We start from the raw sequence: 21,474 nt of genomic DNA on the forward strand, positions 1-21,474 counted from the left end.
GTCCGGACGCAGATCAGGAGTAGCAGCCCAGGCAGGCGTAGTGATGGCAGAAGCAGCTGCTCCAATCCTGCTCTGTTCCCTGGGGTGGTGACGACTGTCACCCACCTGCCAGTCCACTCATGAGGTCACTGCTGCTCCCCGCAGGTCTTCCCACGGGTTCCTGGGAGCGGGGCACAGGCTGGGACGGCGAGCAGAGCCCTCTTTCCTGCACCCACCCCTCCAAGCCTCGACAGGACCCCGGGACAGGGCCCCGGCCTAGGCGCCGGAGGCCTCAGTTTACTCCTCTCTGCGCAGTCCTACTTTGGGCGTGGCTTTCGGAAGAGCCACTCGTGGGGGTTCCCAAGTCGGGGAGGAACCAGGTTCCCCAGGGAGGGAGCGAAGCCTCAGGACCGCTCTGTCCTCCTGAGACCGGGGTGGGGGGCGGGGCCGGGGGCCGGTCGAGTGGCTCGAGTCCGAGTCGGAGTCCGGGTCTTGGGGGTCCCAGCCCCGCCCCGCCCCGCGCGGTCTTCCCGAAGCTCTTCAAGTGGAGGGGCCCGACCCGGCGGGGTCTCCCCGCACCCCGGAGCCCTGGGCTACCGCCCCACCCTGCCCCCACCCCCAGGTCGGGCGGGGCGTCACAGAGGCCCGCGGTCCCCATGGCAACACGCCGGACGCGGCGGCGCGCGCTGGGCGCACAGTCAGCCGGTTGGCTCTCTCCGCTCCGGGAGGCAGGGCAAGTGGGCGCTCCTGGAGGCTGGGCGCGGGCCGGGGAGGCGGGCTGGTGGCTGGGGAGGGGAGGGGGTGGACCTGGGGGCTTCTGGAAGGCCCAGGAGGGTGTAGGTCTGGGATCCCAGGCAGAGCACAGAGCGGCCCCTTCCCCAAATTCACGACCAGCCCCTCTGCGATTTTCCAACCGAGAGACTGCTTGCGACTGGGAAACATCCCTGAACCCACAGTCAGACCCAGGGGCCAGAGCAGGACTTAGGCTGGGATTCCTGGAGTCATGCTTCACCTCATCCCAGATACCCTCTCTGTTGTACCCAGGGCCTGCTCTGGCTTGTCTGCCCTGGGAAGGTGAAGGGCTGGCCTTTGGGGAGGCAGGCAGACTTGGGTCCCAACCTTACTGCCACTTAGCAGTGTGGCCTCGGGCAGGTCACTCAGCTTGTCGGCTTTCTTTGTAATTCATCCAACCCTTGGGTTGCTGGGACTACCTGAGCTCTCCCAAGTGAAGCCACCGGCCTGCACAAGGAGCTGTCTCACTGTCCGGGGCGGGAGCGAGGGGGGGGGGCACGGGGAAGGGGGGAGGGGGGGGGGCTGGGACCTGGGACAGCAGTCGGATTGCTGGCCCCTTCTCCAAGGAGCACCAGCTTGCAGGACCAATCCCTGTGGCCCGTGGCCGGCCCCAGCCGGCCCCAGCCTCCCCAAGGTGGGCCGCTGCCCCCTAGAGCTGGGAGCCGAGGCAAGGTAGCACAGAAGGAGAGTCAGGCCCTGGAGTTGGTGGCTGGCCTCCAGCCCTGAACTGAGAGCAAGCTACGAAGCACTTTAGCCTCAGGCCCCCCTTCTGTGAGATGAGATGACAGGACCTCACCCCTCTGAGGGGCCTCAAGGCATAGAGTGGGGGCTCAGTAACTAACTAGAAGGCGAGGCCCGGGGCTACCCTGCCTCCTTCACTGGCTCCAGCCACCACCTGGCCTTGTCTTGGGCTGAGCCCTGGCCCTTTGCTCTGATCTGCAGTGACAGTGAGGCATGGAAGGTCCGCAGGGACGTGGTGTCCCCCGGGGGGGAGTCTGGTGCCACACAGACAGGATCGCACTGAATCCTCTCAACAGTCCCGAGGCAGCACCTTCACCCCATTCAGACGAGGACCTGAGGCTTTGGCCAGGCCACACAGCTGGTCAGTGGCTGGGTTCCTGTCCGGGCCCGTCTAGCCCTAGGGCCCATTGTCTCAGCCCTTCCCCGTGTCCCTGTGTCATCACAATGGATAATCAGTAGAGTGGTTGCCCCTCAGTGTCCAGTTTTATCCAGATCGGCAGCCTTTTCCCAGAGAGATGTGCTCTCCCCACGAGCTCCTCCCCCTGGGGGAGGACAGAGGGCCCAGTATGGAGGGCAGTGGGCCTGAAGCCACCCCTCCCCCCCACACACACACACTGACCTGAGTGAGCCCCTGGGTGGGTGGCAGAGGCCAACTGACCGTGTCAGCTCACACCCCACCCTCTGCCCCCTGCTCCCAGACATGAACTTCCAGGTGACAGGCCTGGGCCTGGACAAGATGAAGCTGGACAGTCCCCAGTCCTTCCTGGACCAGGAGGAGACCGAGGAGGCTGAGGATCAGCAGCTGCTGGAACCAGAGGCTTGGAGGGCCTACATGGAGCGCCGCACGGTGCTGCGCGAGTTCCTGACCTCGGACCTGAGCCCCCACCTGCTCAAGCGCCACCATGCCCGCATGGAACTGCTCAAGAAGTGTTCCTACTACATCGAGATCCTCCCCAAGCACCTGGCCCTGGGGGACCAGAACCCCCTGGTGCTGCCCAACACCATGTTCCAGCTCATCGACCCCTGGAAGTTCCAGCGCATGAAGAAGGTGGGCACCGCCCAGACCAAGATCCAACTCCTGCTGCTCGGGGACCTGCTGGAGCAGCTGGACCGTGGCCGCGCCGAGCTGGACGCTCTGCTGGAGTCGCCTGACCCGCGGCCCTTTCTGGCGGGCTGGGGGCTGGTGGCACAGAGGCTGGCAGACCTGTCGGCAGTCATGGACAGCTTCCTGGCCATGATGGTACCTGGGCACCTGCACATCAAGCACCGTCTGGTGTCTGACATTGGCGCCACCAAGATCCCGCACATCAGGCTCATGCTGAGCACCAAGATGCCCGTCATGTTCGACCGAAAGGGGTCGGTGGCCCACCAGGACTGGGCCAGCCTGCGCTGGTTTGTCACCACCCAGCCGGCGGCCCCGGAGCAGTTCGAGCTGCGCTTCAAGCTGCTGGACCCACGGACACAGCAGGAGTGCATGCAGTGCGGCATCATCCCCGTGGCCGCCTGCACCTTCGACGTCCACAACCTGCTGCCCAACCGCTCCTACAGGTTCACCGTCAAGAGAGCAGAGAGCTACACGCTGGTGTATGAGCCCTGGCGGGACAGCCTCACCCTGCAGACCAGGCCGGGGCCCCCAGAAGGGCCCACCCCCAGTCGGCTAGGCAAGCCGGGCCTGCCCCTGACCACACTTTCTGAGAGATGATTTTCTAATATTTATCCCCTAATAAAGACTATAAACACACACACACAATTAAAGAAACAAACCTACTTACGTTTTAGACGCAGCTGCAGCTGTGCGAGTCTGACTCTGCGCAGCCTCCCCCCCCAGCCCCAGGCCCCCCAGGTTCCTGCCCCCTTCCCAGGGGACACCTCAGGCTGGACCTTCCAGGATCGCCGTCCCCGGAGAAAGACGAGCAGCCCTGGCAGCTGGCTGCCCCGAGCAAGGACGAGAGCTTCTCCGAGGGGCTCTGCCAAAGCGGCAGCCCCTCCTGCATCTCCCCCTCCCCGTCTCCGGCACCGTAAGCAGCCCTGAGACCCTGACACAGGCCCTGGCTGTCTCTTCCTGTGTCCTAGGCCAGGGCTCCCTAAGGGGAACAATAACCTCGTTGGGGGCAGTCATGCCCCATCCTATTGCCCCCAGCATCACTGGAGTTAGGGCAGAGGGCGCCCAGGCCATCAGGACATTGTGTTTTTTAAATGACAAGGCCTTCTCCCCAAAAGAAGCTGAAGCTCATCTGTACTCCTGTCCTAAGGTGGCTGAGGGCCCCAGGCAAGGGAGCCTGGCAGAGGGACTCCCCGAGACACAGGCGTGCCCAGCCTCGTGGCGGGGTCCGGCCCCTCCCTGCTGCCTCAGTAGGCTGTCCTTGCCCCCCCTCCCCCTGCACGGTCGTGTGACCACCAGTGTGGCCAGCAGCCCCCTCCCTTCCCACGCCCACGTCCACGTCCTGACGCAGGTGATGCGAAGGTCGGCATCTGCCTGCTGCTGCAGCTTGGCTGTGTCCAGGTCCAGGAGGCACAGCACCGTGTGCCATGGCCAAGGGGAGCTGCCAGTATGCTGAGCTGTCCTCCGCTCCCTTGCCCATCATACGGGCCACTAGGCCCTCTGAGAGCAGAAGGCCTACAGGGCAAGATGACCGGGAACAGGGACTGTCTCCCCCACTGGCAGAGAAGTGGTTTGGAGAGAGCAGGTCCCCAGCTGTCGGAAAGGCCCCAGGACCTGCCCACCCCCCACCCCCACCCAAACCCGCTATAGACAGAGGGGGAGACGGCCCTCCTAGGCCTCTCCAGTAGCTGACCCACTGTGTGCCACTGCATGCCATGCAGGCGGTCAAGCCAGACTGTCACACCCTGTGTCGCATCATGTGGCTATGGGGCGGACACTCCTGGGTGTTCCTCAGGGTCCCGTCACCCCAAGGCATCTGGAGAGGGGGGAAGGAGGGGGAGGGGTCCAGAGCAAAACCATGGTACTCCTCGGAAATGACCGGAAATGACCGTCTGTGGAGGTAGGGCCCAGGGTAGGGGGAGGAGGCAGGGAGAGAAGCAAGAACTGGCCAGGGACCAGGGATTGGGCTTTGTGCCAGGTCATACCATCCATCCCACCAAGAAGGGGGCAGGCTGGAGTCGCGGTTCTCCAAGGCAGGCGGCTATGGGCCAGGCGGCTGGGGGTCATCCCGGATCCCCGCGCCTCCAGCCCTCATGCGACGGCAGCTGCCCAGAGGCCAGCCCCGCGGCAGGTCCCCGCTGTGAGGGCCCCCGCACCACCAGGCCTGGCGCGCCCGCGTCTTTGGACCTCGCTCGCGCGCAGGGCCAAGCGCTTTTTCTCTGCGCCGAGCTCCGTTTGTTTCGCCGCCTTGCACGAGAACGCGCCTGACTCGAAACCTTGACCCTCTTTGCGGCGAGGCCCGCCCTCCGCCTGCGGCCCCGCCTCGCGCCGCCTCTGCGCGCAGGTGCCCCGCCCGCCCTGGTTCCCCACCGCCCCGCGCGCGCTCCGGGCTTCAACGCCCGCTCCTCTGTGAAGCCCTCCCTGACTCCAGGCTGAAGAGGTCCCGACTTCCTGCCTCAGGGCGCCTGTTGGTCCTCGTTTCGACTGCTTTCGACCAGGTAGTAAAACTTCTCCATGCCTGCGTGGTTGGCCTGGAATGAAAGTGCTCTCCCAGGCGGGGCCCGTCTGGCTCCCTGTGCAGCCTCACAAGGAACACACAGGCCTCGGAGCAGGCCTTTGACTCTTTGACTCTCTGTGACCTCCACACCCGTCTGATACCCATGCGGGCACCTAGGGAAGCCAGGGCCTGGGTCCGCCTTCCTTCATACAGCGGTGCTGTTGGAGGTACTGGGCACTGAGCAACAAACCAGCCAGGTACGGAATGGCCAAAGTTGGCTTGGAGGAGGTATGCGGCGTTCCAGGGTCCTCAAGCATTCAGACCCTGGACCACGCAGGACACTGGCAGGGCTGGCAGCCTCAGGGACTTTGGACTTGGCCTGGGGTCTGCGTTCAGTAGGCTGGGCATGCCTGCATCGCCTGGATCCAGCTCGTCCCTGTGGCCCATCTTCACCAAGTCAGCCCCCCACCCAGCTTCCACTGTTCTGGCACAGACCCTGCTCAGCCCACTGGCTGTGTGGTCCACTGTGACATGGGGACATGGGGACACCAGCCCCTCCCAGAGTGCTTGCTTGTCCAGCATCCGGCTAGAAGGGGCTCTTGATTCTTGACAGACTCAGGAGCCACCCTGCAACCCAGAACAAGAGGAGGCGCCTCCCCTTCTTGCCCCCCAGTAAAATCTCAAACACCCAGAAGTGAGAAAAACATTCAGAGTGGTCTTTATAATAAAATTATTATTGAATCATATAACACAGAGTCCAAGAAAATATATAAAAATTGGAATGTAGAAATTGATTTGTAGAAAACATCAGAACATCATTTCCCCCCCCCCCGCTCCCCCCCACACCCTGGCAGATGGTTCTGCAGCAAGGCCACAGAGGGGGGCAAGCCCCTCCTAGTATAAGCAACTTGTTTGCCACATCCCCCAGGCCACAGGGACAGTGGAAGTGCAGAGACTCTGGGTCAGAGCTGCCTTGGGGGGGGGGGTGCGGGGGGTACTGAGGTGAGGGCCGATATCAAGGCAAGGGTTTCCAGAGCAGTTAGGACATAAATGCACCCTGAGACCCTGAGGGACAGGTGAAGGTCCTCAATTTTACAAAGACAGACACACAGGACAGGTTGTCCCTAAAGCCCTGACCTGGGAGCAGGCTTGAGGTTGCAAAGGGGAGGTAGAGCTCAGGGAGAAGGCACAGGGCTGCCCATCCAGGGGCACCTCAATCCCAGTCCCCACCCACACACCCATGGTCCAGGCAAGGCTGTGTGGGAATCTGGTTCTGGTCTGCCCTTCCTCCTGCAAGGGCAGGTGACCCCTGAAGGACACAGGGCTATGCGTCCCAGTTAGACAGGGTAGTGGGGATAGAGAAAAGGCCCTCTGTTCCAGGGAGGCATCTTTGCCTAAGTTTGGGCTAAGGAACTTGTTCCAGTAAAAAGGACACTGGCGTTTGGTTTATTTAAAAATAGAAAATAGGGTGGCCTGGCTGGCTCAGTTGGTAGAACAAGCAACTCTTAATCTCAGGGCCATGAGTTCAAGCCCCTCACTGGTCATGAAGCCTACTTGAAAAAAAAAAAGAAAGAAGGAAAGAAGGCCGAGCCCCACACCCCGCACTCAGTGTGGTCAGGCATGGCATCCAAAGACCAAAGAGTAGCCCCACTGGGATTTCCTTCCCCACCCCAAACCTTCCCAGCAACACCAGAAGGTCCAGAGGACTTCCCCCCTCCATCCCACACCCCTGAGATGTTCCCTGTCACCAAATGTCCCCACAAAAGTAGCACAGCGGGGAGAGCTCGGATTCTTCCTCCCAAGTGTAGGCGCACGCTGGCAGGGCGGGGTCTGGCCTGCTCCCGCCCCGGGGAGAGGCCAAGACTCCAGGAGGGGATTATTGCTCAGAACCGCAGCAGAGACCCAGCCACGTAGGCGGGGCGGCCAGCAGTGCCGACCGAAGGCACGTGGGATTCTGCTGAGTGGGGCCCGGCAAGGCAGCCCGCAGAAGGGGGCTCAGGACTTCACCTCGCAGTCCTGGCAGCCCGAGGGCAGTGGGCAGGCAGAGTGGGCTCTTCAAGGAGACACCGCTGGCCTCCTCCGAACTCGCACCTGGCTGGCGGGCACGAGGGTCTGCTGGTCCTCACAGAAGTCCAGGAATCTCCGCCAGAGAGGGCAACAACGCAGGAGGCGGTGGTCTCCTGCGGAGGTTGAGGGAGGGGAGAGGAGTCCATGGTAGACCTCAGCCCTGCCAAAGCCCTCCCCACCCCCAGCCGAGCAGCCACAGCCGCAGGAGGAGCATCCCCCAGCCCTCCCCACCCGCAGCTGAGCAGCCACACCCCCAGGAGAAGCCCCGCCCCAGCCCTCCCCACCCCCAGCTGAGCAGCCACACCCCCAGGAGAAGCCCCGCCCCAGCCCTCCCCACCCCAGCCCAGCAGCCACACCCCCCAGGAGGAACCCCGCCCACCCCTCCCCACCCCCAGCCGAGCGGTCCTACCGATGAAGCAGAGTCCCTCTTTGGCCCGGGTGATGGCCACGTTGACTTGATTGGGGTCCACGACAAAGCCCAGGAACTTCTTAAGCCAGCTCTTAGTCGGCCGCTGGTCCAAGTCACTCTCCTGGCACGTGCGGACGGTGCTCACCAGCACGTAGCGCCACTCACTTCCTGCGCAGTTGGGCAGGCATGATGAGGCCCCAGCCATGCCACCTGCCCCCACCCTGTGACTGCTGGCCCACGAGCCCCCTGCCCCAGAGCCGCGCTCACCCTGGCTCTTGGTGATGGAGCACACGGTCACTCCAGTGACACCCTCTCGCCCAAGACTCTTGCTGATCTCCGCAGCCTGAGCATTGTAGGGAGTGAGAATGGCGACGTCTTTGGGATCCACTGTCCTGCCCAGGGTCAGCTGCTTGGCAATGCGGACCTGAGGGACCAAGGGGGTGCTGTTGAAGCTGGCCCTGGTACCTCTCCTGCCCTGGATCTGTCCCCCCAGTTCCTCCACCTCCTCCTCCAGGAAGCCCTCCCTGACCAAGAGGCACCCGGGAAAGTCTCATTGACACTCACCACCTCTGTCACCTCCTCCGGGTTGGCCTTGGAGTTTTCATTCCCTTCATCTGTGGACACCAGTAGGCTCTGCTCACGGCCCTGCACGTGGCCAAAGATGACAGAGCAGCTCTCCTTGCCGGTGTGGCCAAGGACGCTGGGCGGCCGCTTCAGGCCCCACCAGGTCTTCAGCTTCTTCTTGTAGAACTCCATGGAGGGGAAGGTACAGATGCCCTCGTGCTGCAAGGCAGGGCATGCGCCAGGGCAGGTCACCTATCTGCCGGGGGTCTTGGGGGCCAGGGTGGACACAGGAGGTCGGGGTGTGGGCAGCAACACCCCTGGCATGCCCGGCCTCAGAGCACACCTTGGGCTGGAAGAGGCTGGGACTGGCTTACCATGCGGTACTGAGTGTCCAGCAGGTAGGCGTCCATGTGATACCTCTCGAAGAGAGACCGATCCAGCCCCAGATTTTGCAGCTGCTCATTCTTGACCACAGGCCGCAGCTGCTTGTGGTCCCCAAGCAGAACCACCTGGAGGGACAGGCAGGCACAGTCCTGACACCTGCCGATGAGGCCCCCAGCTCCATGGCCACGGCCACTCCACCACGACCACAAAGCTGCCCTCCCAGGCAAAAGGCCACACCCACTGACACTTGCCTGGGGCTCCCAGCTCCCCACCCAGCTCACTCACCTTCTCCGCCTTTGAGAAGGTCACCAGGGGGATGAGGGTCTCGGGCTCTGTGGCCATGCCTGCCTCATCGATGAGGATCTGCCTGACAGCCAGCTTCTTGAGACTAGCTAAGGCCGCACACGAGCACGTGCACAGGATGACCCTGTGCTGCTCCAGCTCGAAATTCCGCGCCTTCCCCAGGACCTGCTTGTACCTGCCCGGGGACACCGTATGGTCATACAGGGACCCCCGCCCCACATATACCTCCACAGCAACGGACAACTCCACGACCCCAACTGCTTACTGGCTGAGGTCGTCCTTGGAAAAGACCTCCCCTTTCTGCAAACGGGCATCGAGCTCCCTGACGTCCCGTGCATAGGGGTTGGAGGGGTGCCGGATCCTGTGGTGCAGGGTGATGCTCCTGGGGTGGGGGGGGACATCCATAAAGCCCGTGTTACCCCTTGCCCAAGACAGGGCCGTGGGGCCTTTTGCCTCCACCCATAGACGGACAGCCGACAGACTGCACCTGAGGGCCTGGCTGGGCCTCCCCTCCCGAGGGGTCTTCTTGGGCGGGCCGCTGCTGCCCACACCCGGCGCCGGGAATTCGGTGGCCTCAGCCTGCTCGCTATACACTCGCAGCGGCTTCAACTCTACTCTCCTGCTCAGCAGCAGTCCTGGGGGCAACGGGGCATGAGAGACTGTCCCCGGGGCCAGCACCCCAGGCAGAGCCCCCACACAGCCAGCCCAGCGCACCTGCCAGGACGTCCACCGACTTGTTAGAGGGGCCGCAGTACAAGATGCAGGGGCCCCCCCGCGGCTTCTCCTCACTGGGGGCGCCGCAGGCCTTCACCCACTCCTCGTTTGACTTGTGAAACCAGAACACAATGTGGAAACCCACCACCGTCTTCCCCGTGCCTGCAGACAGACAGCACCATGAACAGAGACCCTGGCCGCCTGCGCGGGCAGCCCCGGGCACTCCACCCCCGCAGCTCGGGCCCTACCTGGCGGGCCCTGGATCACCGTGAACTGCTTCTGCAGGGCCGCCCTGACAGCCCGGTTCTGGCTGGAGTTCAGCGAGTGGCAGCCTCCAGGGAGGTCGAACGTCTGTTTCTCCAGGAGCCTCCTGCACGTCCCTAAGGAAGGGTCAGGCCTGCCTGAGCAGGGGCGCAGGGTAGGGCCCAGGCAGGATGAAGGGACATGGTGGGGGGGCGCTGGAGGGTCCCTCGACCTACCTCTGTGGAGGGTCTGCTGGGGAGGAAGACCGCAGGCCGGAGGGATGGGCCGGCCCAGGGCAATGCTGACGACCAGCGGGGACGCACGCTTCAACCTACGCACGGCTTCTTCCTTGCGACTGGGGGCGGGTGGCAGTGAAGATGGACCCTGGGACGTCCACAGGACTCCCCCCGGGAGGACACCCAGGGAGTTCTCACCCCACCCCGCCCACCAGCTTCTCCCCGGGTTCTCCCTGTGGGGGCCACTCACATGTCAGGAAGCTGCTTGGGCAGCACCTCAATGGTGAATCGGGTGTCAGGTCTCAGCACCTCTTGTGGAACCTTCTCCATGGCCATGTGCTGGATGAAGAAGTGCATCTGCCTGGGGGTCTCCTGCCGGTCGGCCCAGCCCTCCTTCGGGTCCCAGGGCTCCATCAGCCCGTGGGCCACCCATGTGTACGTGTCAGGGTCGATGCTCAGGAGGGGCCCGCAGGGCGGGGCGGCCAGGGGAGGCTGGCCAGGGCCAGCCGCGGGGCACAGCTCCCCTGCAGCGGGCATGGCCGGCAGCCCCTCGAGCCGGATGCAGAGGTAGCAGTGGCCGAAGTTGAGGTCAATGCCGTGCTCACCGAGGAAGGAAGGTTCCAGGCAGAAGGAGCCCCACAGCTGGCCCTGGGCCACCTGCTCCGCATCCCAGGATATGCTCACGTGCTGCAGCGTAATGGAGTCACCCTCGGAGACCGCGCTGGTGGCCGACTCCAGGGAGCAGAACGACCCCCACACGCGGGAGTACTCGCCCAGGTCGAGACAGCGGTCCCGCGCCGCGCGGGGCATCTGGTCCAGGAAGCAGGCGCCTGGCCGGTCCACGTGCTCCAGGCAGAGGGTGAGGCCGGGCACCACAGCGCACAGCTGCAGACTCGGTACCAGGAACCCCCGCTGCAGGACGGCACTGAGCTGCACCTGCAGCGTGTCCCCACTGCCCAGCTCCCGGGCCACCTCCACAAAGTGGCCGCAGCGGCTCCGCCACACGCAGCCCAGCTCCAGCGGCTGGGGCTCTGCCGCGCCCTGCTCCCGCACGAGGGCGGCCGCCTCGGGCCACCGCCCCTCCTGCACCAGCTCCAGCAGCTGCTGCCACAGGGCGGCCTCAACCTGCCGGCGGTGTGGGTCCAGCAGGGTGCCGGGCACCAGGGAGGGCCGCCTGTCCGCCTGCACCGAGTAGATTCGGCGCCGCCACCGCAGCCGCAGGCCCGGCCGCCTCACCGGGTCGCTGGGGTGCTCCGCCAGCTGCAGGGAGCGGTAGTGGACAGGGCAGGGGTCAGGCAGGGTCTCGGGGTCGGCTGGGAAGAGCAGCCTGAAGCCGCGGGCGCCCGCCTCCACGCCCACCACGAAGCCCAGCTTGCTCCGCGGCTGGACCTTGAGCTGCGTGGCCAGATGCAGGCTTCGGGCCTGGCGCTGATAGCTCTGGGCACGCCCATGCTGGTGGCTGAACTCCTGGCAGAGCCCGTCGATGTCCCTGGCGGAGTAGGAGGAGCCCCCGTGGCCCAGCACCAGCAGGACCTGCCGTTGCAGCACCACGTCCAGGTAGCGGCGAATGGGCGACGTGGCCCACGTGTACCAGTCCACCTGCAGCGCGTAGTGGCCGGCCGCCTGCCGTGCCCCGTGGCGGGAGCGGCCAAACACCGAGCGGCCCAGCACCTTGCGGAAGTCGAGGCCCACGGGGGCCAGAGAGGGGTGCATGTCATCCGTGGCGATGAGGTCGGCCAGCCGGTCGCGGTCCCCGGCGCAGGCTGCGTGCTGCAGGAGCCTCCACAGGGAGCCCAGGAGGTGGACCTGTGTGCCGGGGGCGCCGCGGCCCCGCAGGCGGTGCCGCAGGTGCAGCGACAGGGCCACCAGCTCCCGGTGCTTCTCGCGCAAGGCCCCGAGCTGGTGCTCGCTGGGCGCGGGCTGCCACCGCAGTGGCGTGACGGTCTGCGTGTGCTCGCTGCTCACCAGGAGCTCGGCCACCAGGCTGTTGAACTGGATCATGTACTCCTTGACCATGACGTGGGCCGCGCGGAAGCCCAGCGCACAGTCCTCACTGGGCTGCTCGTAGTGGCAGCCGGTCCGCAGGCGGGCTCGGCGCAGCACCCGGGAGAAGTGGCATGCGGCCACGAGACCGGCGTCCACAGAGTCCAGGCGGGCTGGCAGCTCGTGGCCGGCGCCCGGGTGCCCCCTGATCACGTGCTCGGCTTCCTCGTAGGACAGCTGACGGTCAGAGCAGACCACAGAGGGCGCGAAGCGCAGGCTCTGGAGCTGGTCGCTGCCCTTCTCGACGGTGAGGAAGAGGGAGATGGCCAAGCGGTCCTGGCCGGGCAGGAGGCTGAGTGCGTCCCGGCAGAGGCTAGCTGGAAGCATAGGCACAGGTTCCCGGTCAGGGGCGTAGAACGTGGTGCCCCGTCTGCGGGCCTCCAGGTCCAGAGGCCCGTCCCTGGGGATGGCGCTGGCCACGTCGGCGATGTGCACGGCCACCTCGTACCTGGAGCCCAGATCTCGGACGCTGAGGGCATCATCCAGGCAGGAGGCGCCCTGGGGGTCCACGGTGAAGGTCAGGAAGCCGCGGCAGTCCTCCCGGCGGTCGGGGGCCCGGCCGAGCTCCGTCCGACACTTCTGCAGTGCCTTGCTGACGGAGGCCGGCTCCAGCGAGGGCTTCCTCAGGCCATGCTCCAGGTCCAGGATGCGGAGGCCCTGCTCCCAGGTGGTGGCCTCGGGCAGCACCTCCAGGATGATGCCCAGGGGATAGTAGAAGCGCTGCCGCCACAAGACGATGCGCACCCAGAAGAGCCGACTGCTGCGGGCCTCGGCGGGGAGCCGCTCATACCCCACGCGCTGCACGCGGCCCTGCTGCACACGGTGCACGGGAACCTGCAGTGGGTCCTTCAGCTCGGCCACGAAGATCTTGGTCACAGAGCCGTCGATGGGGGTCATGAGGCGGGGGTCCCACTCGTCCATGCGGCACACGAACACGAGCTCGCGGCGTTTCCTCTTGAGCACGCCCACCACGCGGCCCTGCAGCTTCCCGGGGGAGCCCTGGTCTCCCCCCAGGACCCTCACCAGCACCTCGTCCCCGCTGAAGGCCATCCCACAGTGCAAGCGGCCCCTGATCTGGATGGGGCCGCAATCTGTGTCGTCCAGCGGGATGGCCACCGCCCGCTCAAAGGTCTCCTGCACGAAGGCACAGGGGCGGTGCAGCGCGGGCTCCGTGGCCAGCAGCTTCCGCAGCGTGGCCCGTGGCAGGTTCCTGTACTGCTGGGCCTGGCATGGGGACTGGGGCCTGGCAACGGTGTCCAGCAGCCCATCTTCCCGTACGGTCACCATCACGTTCCGGGCCTCGTCCAGGAGCTCCTGCAGGATGGAGTCGTCAGCGTTGAGCTCCGTGTCGGAAGGCCAGAAGTCTGACTCAGAGTCCTCGGGGTCCTCGGGTTCCCCGTTTTCTGTGGCCATCGGCCCTGCCACCGCCTTCCCGGGGGCCTTGCTCCCCATCGACGAGTTCCCTGCTGACGGCGCGTCCTCCGCCTCCGTGGGCAGCCTGGCGGGCTCCCCCACTGCTGCGCAGCCCCCGGCCACGGGCCCCAGTGCCGCGTCCCCAGCCTCTGTCCTCTGTGCGGCTGCGTCCCCTCCCGCCGCCGAGGCCTTGGACAGGGATGTCGTCCCTTCGGCCTTGGCCGCTGGACCCACGCTCTCCGTGGCTGTGTGCTCTGTGGCCAGAGTCCCTGCCGCCCCCTCCTCTGGGACAGTGTCCTGGGCCACGGCTGCCCCAGACCCCTCTGCTTGCAGGGCCCAGCGCTGCCTTCGGACCACGTCCTGCTCGATGTGCTCCAGGGTCAGAGTCTCGGGGCAGATGCTGCGGTGCCTCACGCACTCGCGGATGAAGCTCTTCCAGAGCTTGCTGCAGGCCCCGAAGGAGCAGAGGGCCACAGCGTTGCCCACGGCCACCACCTGGGACTGGGCGCGGGTCATGACGGTGTTGAGCACACGGGCGTCGGTGAAGAACCCCGGGGCAGGTGCCCCCGAGCTCAGCAGGCTGTGGTGGTTATGGACGGTGCTCATCACCACGACGCGGAATTCCCGCCCTGCAAGTGGGCACGGTCAGGCTGGGCGGCGGCGGGGGCGGGGGGGCGCTGCCCACCCGCCCTCACCCCAGCACGGATCACCCACCTGGCAGGATCTCAAAGCTGCCCACAGACACCTGGCCCAGGTCCCTCTTCCTCAGCTCCTGCCTTAGCACGCCCACCTGCAGACACACACGGCAAGAGCAGCAGGCCGGGGTGAGCGCCGGCGTGGGACACCGGCCCCCACCGCCTGGTGCCCCGGCGCCAGCGGCGGGGTTCGAGCCCTCATCACGCCCTGGCAGATTATGTCCTCAGTCCCTCTCTCAGGAGGGGAAACTGAGGCTGGGGAGGCCCCCCAGACCACGGAGGGACCGGCGCCCTCCTCTGGGCGCCCCGGTGGAAGCGGGGCGGGCAGGCTGTCGCCGCGGCTGGGGCTTACCTGGGCGCCATGGGAAACGGCGCAGATGTGCCTCTGCTCCCGGCCGCCCCAGCAGGGGGGCCAGCTGTGGTAGATGTCCTGCACCTTCTCGACCACCTGCACGACCTCCGCCGTGTTCAGCCAGGACGTGCCCGACATGTCTCGCTCGGGGCTGCCCGCCACGTGGCAGAACATGAGCGGGTAGCGCTCGGGGTGGCCAGGCACCTTGCCGCTGGCGTGGATGGGGCTGCCCTTGGCCACGTAGAAGTGCCGCGAGACGAAGCTGAGGATGGCCCCGGTGGAGCGGTAGTTCTCGTGGAAGACGATGCGGCTGCGCCGGGCGACCTCGTGCGCCTCCTGCTGGTAGTGGTAGAAGAGGCGGCAGAGCAGGGTGTGCCCGGCGGCCTGGGCGCCCGCCACGCTGAAGAGCCTGGGCGTGACCTGCATGTGGTCCCCGGCCAGCACCACGCGGGTGCTGGGCGAGGCGTAGCGCAGCGGGGTGAGCGCCTCGCACTCCAGCATCTGGGCGGCCTCGTCGATGAGGATGTGCGAGAAGAAGCCGGCCGGCACCCGGAGCTCGCGGGCCTGGGAGGTGGTGGCCACCACGATGCGATGCTGCTCCAGCTCGGCCCGCGTCGGGGGGGCGGAAGGCCCGGCGGTCCTCCGTCAGGAGGCAGTACCGCAGCGTGGCTGCGTCCGTCTGGCTGGGCGGGCGGTCCGTGTACATCACCCGCAGCGGAGAGGCCTCGGGATGGCCGCTGCTCACGTAGCGGTGGAAATGCTCCTCGATGTAGATGTCGGCCGCGCTGAGGTGGGGAGGGCACACGGGGCCTCGGCAGCTGTCCGCTAAAGCACCCCGTGAGCCCAGCCAGCCCGGATGCCAGGGACTCAGCGGAGGCAGACAGACCCGTGTCCCGCCCCTGCAGAGCTTAAGCACCAGCAGAGGACAGAGGAAGGGGCGCGGGGCGGGGGGCGGCGGTCAGAGCCGGAGGAGAAGTGGCTGCAGCACAGAGGGCCTGGGTGGTCAGGGGGCGCTCCCTGGAGGAGGAGGTGAAGGAGCTGGCCGTGCAGAGAGGCAGACAAGGGAACCATAGGGGCCCCGGCCTGAGGCAGCCAGGGCGGCCAGAGGCTACGGTGACGGCGGGCGGATGGGCAGTGACAGCGGGAGGGTGGGCAGTGACGGCGGGTGGGCAAGCACCCACATGCACCCAGGTGAGAAGCACCGAGGCCAGCCCCTCACACCCAGGGCCGGCGCATCCTGGGGACATGCCAGAGCCCCTGGGCATCTCTGCAGGGACCTGCTCCCCAGGACCCCAGGGATCCCGAGGCCCAGCTTGGGAGAGAGCCCTGCCCGGGCAGCAGGAAGTGTTGGGGCTAAGAAAACCATACTGACCAAAAGGGATCAACTGAGAGAGATTGAGGGAAGACAACACCAGAGCCTCACCCCGGGAAACGCTGGGCGGCCATGCCAGACCCCCACCCACAACTCTGTCTGGTCTAGGGCCCCTGTGGAGGCATCCACAGCCCGCCCCTGGACAGCAGACCCTGACCCCCAGGGCACCCCGCACGGGGCCCGAGGCACACATGTCCCGTCTCTTTTAGCCCAGGGCTGATCAGCTATCAGAGAGAGTCCCAAGGATCAGCGTGACCCTGACCACCCCACGGGCTGCACTGTCCCCGCCCCCGTGTCCACGGTGCAGCCAGAGGATGCAGGCCCGGCCCAGACCCGGCTCTGCCGATGGCCAGGCAACCCTGGCAGTCCACTCTGGCGTGAGTTGCCCAGGCCTCCAGTGACCCTGGGGACCCCAGGCCCCCCTTCTTCTCTGGCAGTGACACACCCCTCAGTGGCACACTCGCCCCAGCCCAGGAAGCAGGGGGCAGCCCCGGGCTCACCTGTTGGTGTGTGTGCAGATGAGCACCCTGGTGTGGGGCTGCCGGATGACCTCCAGGGAGGCCATCGCCAGCGTGTAGGTCTTGCCCGTGCCGAAAGGGCCGTAGATAAGCAGGGGGGCAATGGGCTGCATGCCCCTGGGGCAGCTGCCGGCAATGAACGCCACAGCCAACTTCTGCTTGTGGTTGCCGTGCACCGTGGGTGGGGTGGGCAGAGGCACAGGCAGGCCACAGGCCGGCAGGTCCGGCACCACCAGGTGCTCCTCGGGCAGCGCGTCCACTGCCTGGTGCCAGAAGCGGAAGGTCAGCGGGTCGATCTGGAACTGCACCTCCAAGATGGGGCTGGTTTCGGGCTGCAGCCCCAGAGCCAAGCAGCAGTGGGTGGGCAAGAGGAGCCACAGTGCCTGCTCCGAGATGGCCCGGGTTTCTAGCCGCACCTCAAACACCCGGTGGTCAGGTGCGGGAACAGGGGCCACAAGGGCTGTGCTGACCGCCCGGCCCAGCAGAAAGCCCTCGTGTGTGTCCGGCATCAGAGAGGAGGGGGTGGGGACCTTGGCATAGAGGGCTCCTGCTGGCGGGAAGAGCATGCCCAGGGCCGGCGTCTGCAGGGTTGTCCTCAGGGACACCGGGCCCCGAAAGTTCAGCCTGGTGGGGAGAATAGGGTCAGTGGACCGGGGCCGGAGTTCTGCGGTCAGCAGTCCAGCAGACCCCGTGGGCCCAGGAGCCCCCACTCACTTGGCCACCAGCTGCTGCTGAGCAGCTTCCTCCTCATAGAGAAACTGGTGCATCCTCTGCCGGTAGTTGGCGCGGGAGATAGGACCCGGCGCCGGGCCCCCGTGGCTGAAGTCCAGCGCCAGGGCGGGCACCTTGTACTTGGCCACCAGGGCCACCTGCTCGGCCGTCCGCTCCACGGCAGGCACCACGAGGCGGTTGCCCGTGTGCCAGCGCTCCAGCTCCTCGGGGTGGTCGCGTGCCGCCACCCCCCCGGAGCCCCGGGCAGCGCACCTGGCCCAGCTGCAGCCCCAGCTTCCGCAGCAGCACTGGCCTGCGGCCGAAGTCGAAGACCACCCACTGCTCGAAGAGGCCGAAGGAGGCGCTCTGCACGCGCACCTCCACCCGGAACCTGGCCGGAGAGGCTCGCGCTCGGAAGCGCTCCCCCTCGGCATAGAGCCGGCCTGGCGGAAGGCAGGGGGCCACCAGCGAGAAGTCTGCTCCCAGCTCCTGCTTGAGCAGGGCCACGTGTAGCAGGGGCTCCTGGGGGAGAGACTGGATGGTGAGGCGGCCCCAGACCCTGCCTGCCCATCAGGGTCCGGGCTGACCCACGCGCCCCTCCCCACCATACCAGGCTTCCTGGCTGTGAGCCCAGAAGGCTGCTCGGCCTGTCTGAACCTTGGGGTTCCCCGCTGCAAATGGGGTCGCAGAGCAGCCCCCGTGGAGCATGGGATGCTCAGGGCACACGAGGTAACTAGCCTAGTCCTCACTCTCTGTGCCGGCCGCTCCACAGAATAACGCCACAGGGCTCGACACAGGACTCAGGCATGCTTCAGATCACACAAGCACCGCGAGAGGACGCACAGGCAGCTCCAGACCCCAAACCCCAACCACCCCGGGGCTTGCTGACTGCTCACCTCAGAGTGGATGTCAAATATCCAGCTGTGCTGAGTCTTCTTCTCATGGGCCTGATGCACCAAGGGCTGGCTGCAGGTGACGGACACGCCATCAACGGTCTCAGCCACCTGCACAGGAAGCCCGGCCGTCAGCAGCGGGGCTCCGGCCCCGGCAATCCCCTGCCCACTCACTTGGTCCCCACTTACCACCAGGACCTCACTTCTGCTGCGCTGGTACTCAGCCAGCAGCCGTGCCTGGTAAGACACCAGCCCCTCCTGCCAGGCGGCCTGCTCCCGCAGCTTCAGGATCTGTGCCCGTTGTATCCACTCCTCTAGCTCCTGCTCGGAATGCGCCTTGGTGCAGACGTCCCCGTACTCACAGAGGCTGGGTCTGGGAAACGGGAGGTCGGCAGGCAGAGCAGGGGTAAGCCCTCTCAGCCAATACTGGCCTGTGGCGGGAGGCAGGGTAGAATCCGGGCCTGGGGGCAGGGCAGGGCGGGAACAGGGACCTCCTCCGTCCTGTGCCCACAAGAAGAGGCCTCAGTGAACCTCCCTTAACCACCCCCCGAGGCCAGGGCGGGGGCCAGCCGATAACAGAGGGGACAGAGAACCCCTGGTTCCAGCTGAAGGGGGGGGTTCATCCCCCACCCCCCCCCGCACCCCACTGTCCTTACTGTGGGCAGAGCTCAAACGTGGAGAGCCCCATGGGCGGGCTGCGGTGCTCCCAGGACTCGGCCTGGTCCAGGGCCACCATCTGTGCATGCTCCAGGGAAGAGCAGTGGTTCTCAAAGGCCTCCTGGGAGTGGCAGGTGACCAGGCAGGCACGGCAATACAGCCTGACCGCGGCGGGCTGGCCGTGGGGGGCCGCGTGCTCACCCTCCCTGGGCGCGGTGGGCGAGAGCAGGTCCCGCCGCTGGAGCCCGTCCAGCTGCTCGGCCTCCCACACGGCCATCTCCACCGCACTGTGAGCGTACTGACAGCGGGAGGCCCCGTGCCGGCACGGCCGCCCGCGCCCCACGTACATGCAGTAGGCCAGCGGCTGGCCGTACTGGGGCTGCGGCCGCACCTCCACGACCTGCTGCTTGCGGCGGCCCTCGGTGGTCACGTGGGTCAGGAGCGCAGGGCAGGCTCCGTGCTTGGGGCAGCGCCCCTGGGGGTCCACGGGGCAGAGGCGTGGAGGGCAGCACCGGAAGCAGTGGGAACACAGCAGCTGGAAGTGGCCACCGTACTCCGCACGGATGGCATCCGCCGGGCCGTGCAGCTCGCCCCGGGCCTCACCCTGCAGCTCAGTCTTGAGCCACAGACGCCGGACATTGTGCTCACGCTCGAAGGTCCAGACCAGCGCCTCCTCCGGACTGCGGGCGAAAGTGCATTGGTTGTGGTGGCGCTGGCAGCCGACCCCCGGGGTGTAGTACCAGCAGACTTCATAGCGGGCAGGCCGTGGGAAGCTGGGCCGGCGGTCCACCTTGTGCCAGAAGCGGCTCCTGGGGGCTCGCTTGAAGCGGGCCAGCAGGATCTCTCGGGGACAACTGTGCTCTACCCTGCGCAGGAGGTAGGTACTCTCATTGAGCCGCTGACTGCAGCGGGGGCAGGCCAGGCACAGGTCCAGCTGGGCGCGCAGCCCGGCCAGAGACAGCTCCTTGGTGGCCATGGGGCCGCTGGGTGATGAGCCGGCCCCTGGGGGCGCCATCCCTGGCCTGGCTCTGCGGAGGGTCATCCGGGGCTCACGGCTTCAGAGGGTCCTCCGGGGCTGCTCACCCATGGTGAGAAGTCTGGAATGGGAACAGCAAGGAGCAAGGTCAGATCCTGAGGCCAGGAGGTCCACGTGCACCCAGGTGGGGGCTCAGACACACTCTGCCTCTCCCTCAGACCAGGGAGAGTTCTGTCCGCCAGACAGGAGGAGGGGGCCCCACTGACCTTGACCCAACCAAGACCCCTCCCAGCTCTGAAGGGTCTCTGGGTGCTGCTCAAAAGGAGCCAGGGGGCCAGCCAGGGGGAGGAAGGCTGCCCTGGCAACAGGAGGCCGGGGGGCCCATGGACTCTTGGGGCTCCCGGAGGAGCCTCCCTCTCCGATACCCCCCAGCACTGACTCCTCCAAACACGCAGCAGCCCCTGCTGGAGGGGGGGGGGCGGCGAGGCAGTGGGGGGCCAGCAGGACAGCATCAGAGCTCCGGGAGGAAGTGGGGAAGCCCCGTCTGCATGGAACTTGCGGGGGAAACTTTGAGCGCAACACGAGAGATGTTCTGAAAGGAAACGGTTGCAGCCTCAGCCTCGAGGGGGAAAGCCCTCGCCTCTCCAAAGTGAACCTTCGGTCCAGCTGCAGAGGGACCGGGGTAGAGCCCAAGCCGGGGGACATTCAGGAACAGGACGGCACTAAGGGCTCTGGACTCGGGGTGCAGAGATCGCGGCCCCTCCCCAGGCGGCGCCGGGGCGGGGAGCCGGGGTCGCGGCGACCGGGCTGCGCAGCTCCCCGGGGCCGGGGGCTCGCAGGTGGCTTCCGGGTACCCTCCCCCGCCGCCACACCAGCACCCCCGCCCGCGGGGCGCGGCCGCCCCCTCCGCCCCCTCTCGCCCGGGGGTCCCAGGGAGCCCGCCCCGGGACGGCGGCCGAGACCCCCGGCCCTCGCGGGGCGCTTACCCTGCGCGCGGAGCCGCCCCCGCCGCCCGGCGCCGCCAGAACCGGCGCCCGCCCCGCGCCGAGCGATCACTTTCGATTCTGCCCCCGGGTGACTCAAAGCGCTGACGCCCGATCGCGGAAATTACCTCACCGCCCCCCCCGCCCCGCCCCCACCTCCGCCCTTCCCGCCGCCCCTGCGAGGCCCGCGAGCAGCCCGCGACCCCCGCCCCTCGGCCGCGGGGGGAGGGCCCCTGAGGCCCACCCCCGCCCCAGGTGCCCCGCGCACACACGGACCGGCGGGGCGCCGCGGCTGCCGGGAGGGTGGGATCCTCCGCAGTTTGCAAAAGGGGCCGAGCCCGCGGGGGGGGGGGGGGGGGTAGAAAAACCCGAAGACAGAGCGGAGCCCGCCCGGGAGCCCGCTCGGGAGCCCGCAGGCGCCCCTTCGCTCTAGAGCTGCTCTGGCAGCAGATGGACCTGGGGGCCTGGGGGACCCCCGCGGGAGGACTGGGAAGGGGAGGGGCTGAGAGCTGGGGGAGCTGGCAGGGGGAGGCTTTCCTAAATGGCTCCATCCCGTCTGGGTCAGAGGGGACCTGCCTACCCTCTTACGTGGCGAGGTTCTTACCTGAGGATGCTCTGGAGTTGTAGCCAACCCCTTAAAAGGGACAGCAGGAAGGTCAGGAGCATTTTGCAGCTTGATTGCATTTGACCCCCCAACTTTCCTGCACATGTGCTATCCTTAGTTACCCTTGAGGAAACTGCGGCACTACACTCGTTGGCTGAGGCTCACCAGCTAGCTAGCCAGCAAAGCACCCACTACCTGATGTAACCCCAAGGACCCTGACTTCCCA

The 21,474-nt window shown here is 66.6% G+C and overlaps 2 protein-coding genes across 2 annotated transcripts; one reads left to right on the plus strand and one right to left on the minus strand.

Annotated features, from left to right (window-relative positions):
- The first annotated feature begins 2,212 nt into the window (after positions 1–2,212).
- FNDC11 (fibronectin type III domain containing 11) lies at positions 2,213–3,265 on the plus strand. Its single transcript, XM_035025681.1, has one exon. The coding sequence runs from the start codon at positions 2,213–2,215 to the stop codon at positions 3,212–3,214; it is 1,002 nt and encodes a 333-aa protein (XP_034881572.1). The 3' UTR covers positions 3,215–3,265.
- Positions 3,266–5,806: 2,541 nt separating this feature from the next.
- HELZ2 (helicase with zinc finger 2) lies at positions 5,807–20,728 on the minus strand. The gene is given in 22 exon segments (XM_035025568.1): positions 5,807–7,291; positions 7,588–7,755; positions 7,855–8,011; positions 8,152–8,370; positions 8,526–8,660; positions 8,821–9,013; positions 9,104–9,220; positions 9,326–9,473; positions 9,553–9,714; positions 9,801–9,932; positions 10,032–10,150; positions 10,282–14,116; positions 14,202–14,277; positions 14,535–15,155; positions 15,157–15,319; positions 16,407–17,048; positions 17,139–17,389; positions 17,391–17,657; positions 18,032–18,139; positions 18,218–18,401; positions 18,685–19,782; positions 20,648–20,728. Coding segments are annotated over 21 exon segments (8,865 nt in total). The 5' UTR covers positions 19,728–19,782; positions 20,648–20,728; the 3' UTR covers positions 5,807–7,166.
- Positions 20,729–21,474: the final 746 nt, after the last annotated feature.

This window comes from Mirounga leonina, unplaced genomic scaffold, assembly GCF_011800145.1.
Source record: "Mirounga leonina isolate KUSES-001 unplaced genomic scaffold, KU_Mleo_1.0 Mir_195, whole genome shotgun sequence".
Taxonomy (NCBI): domain Eukaryota; kingdom Metazoa; phylum Chordata; class Mammalia; order Carnivora; family Phocidae; genus Mirounga; species Mirounga leonina.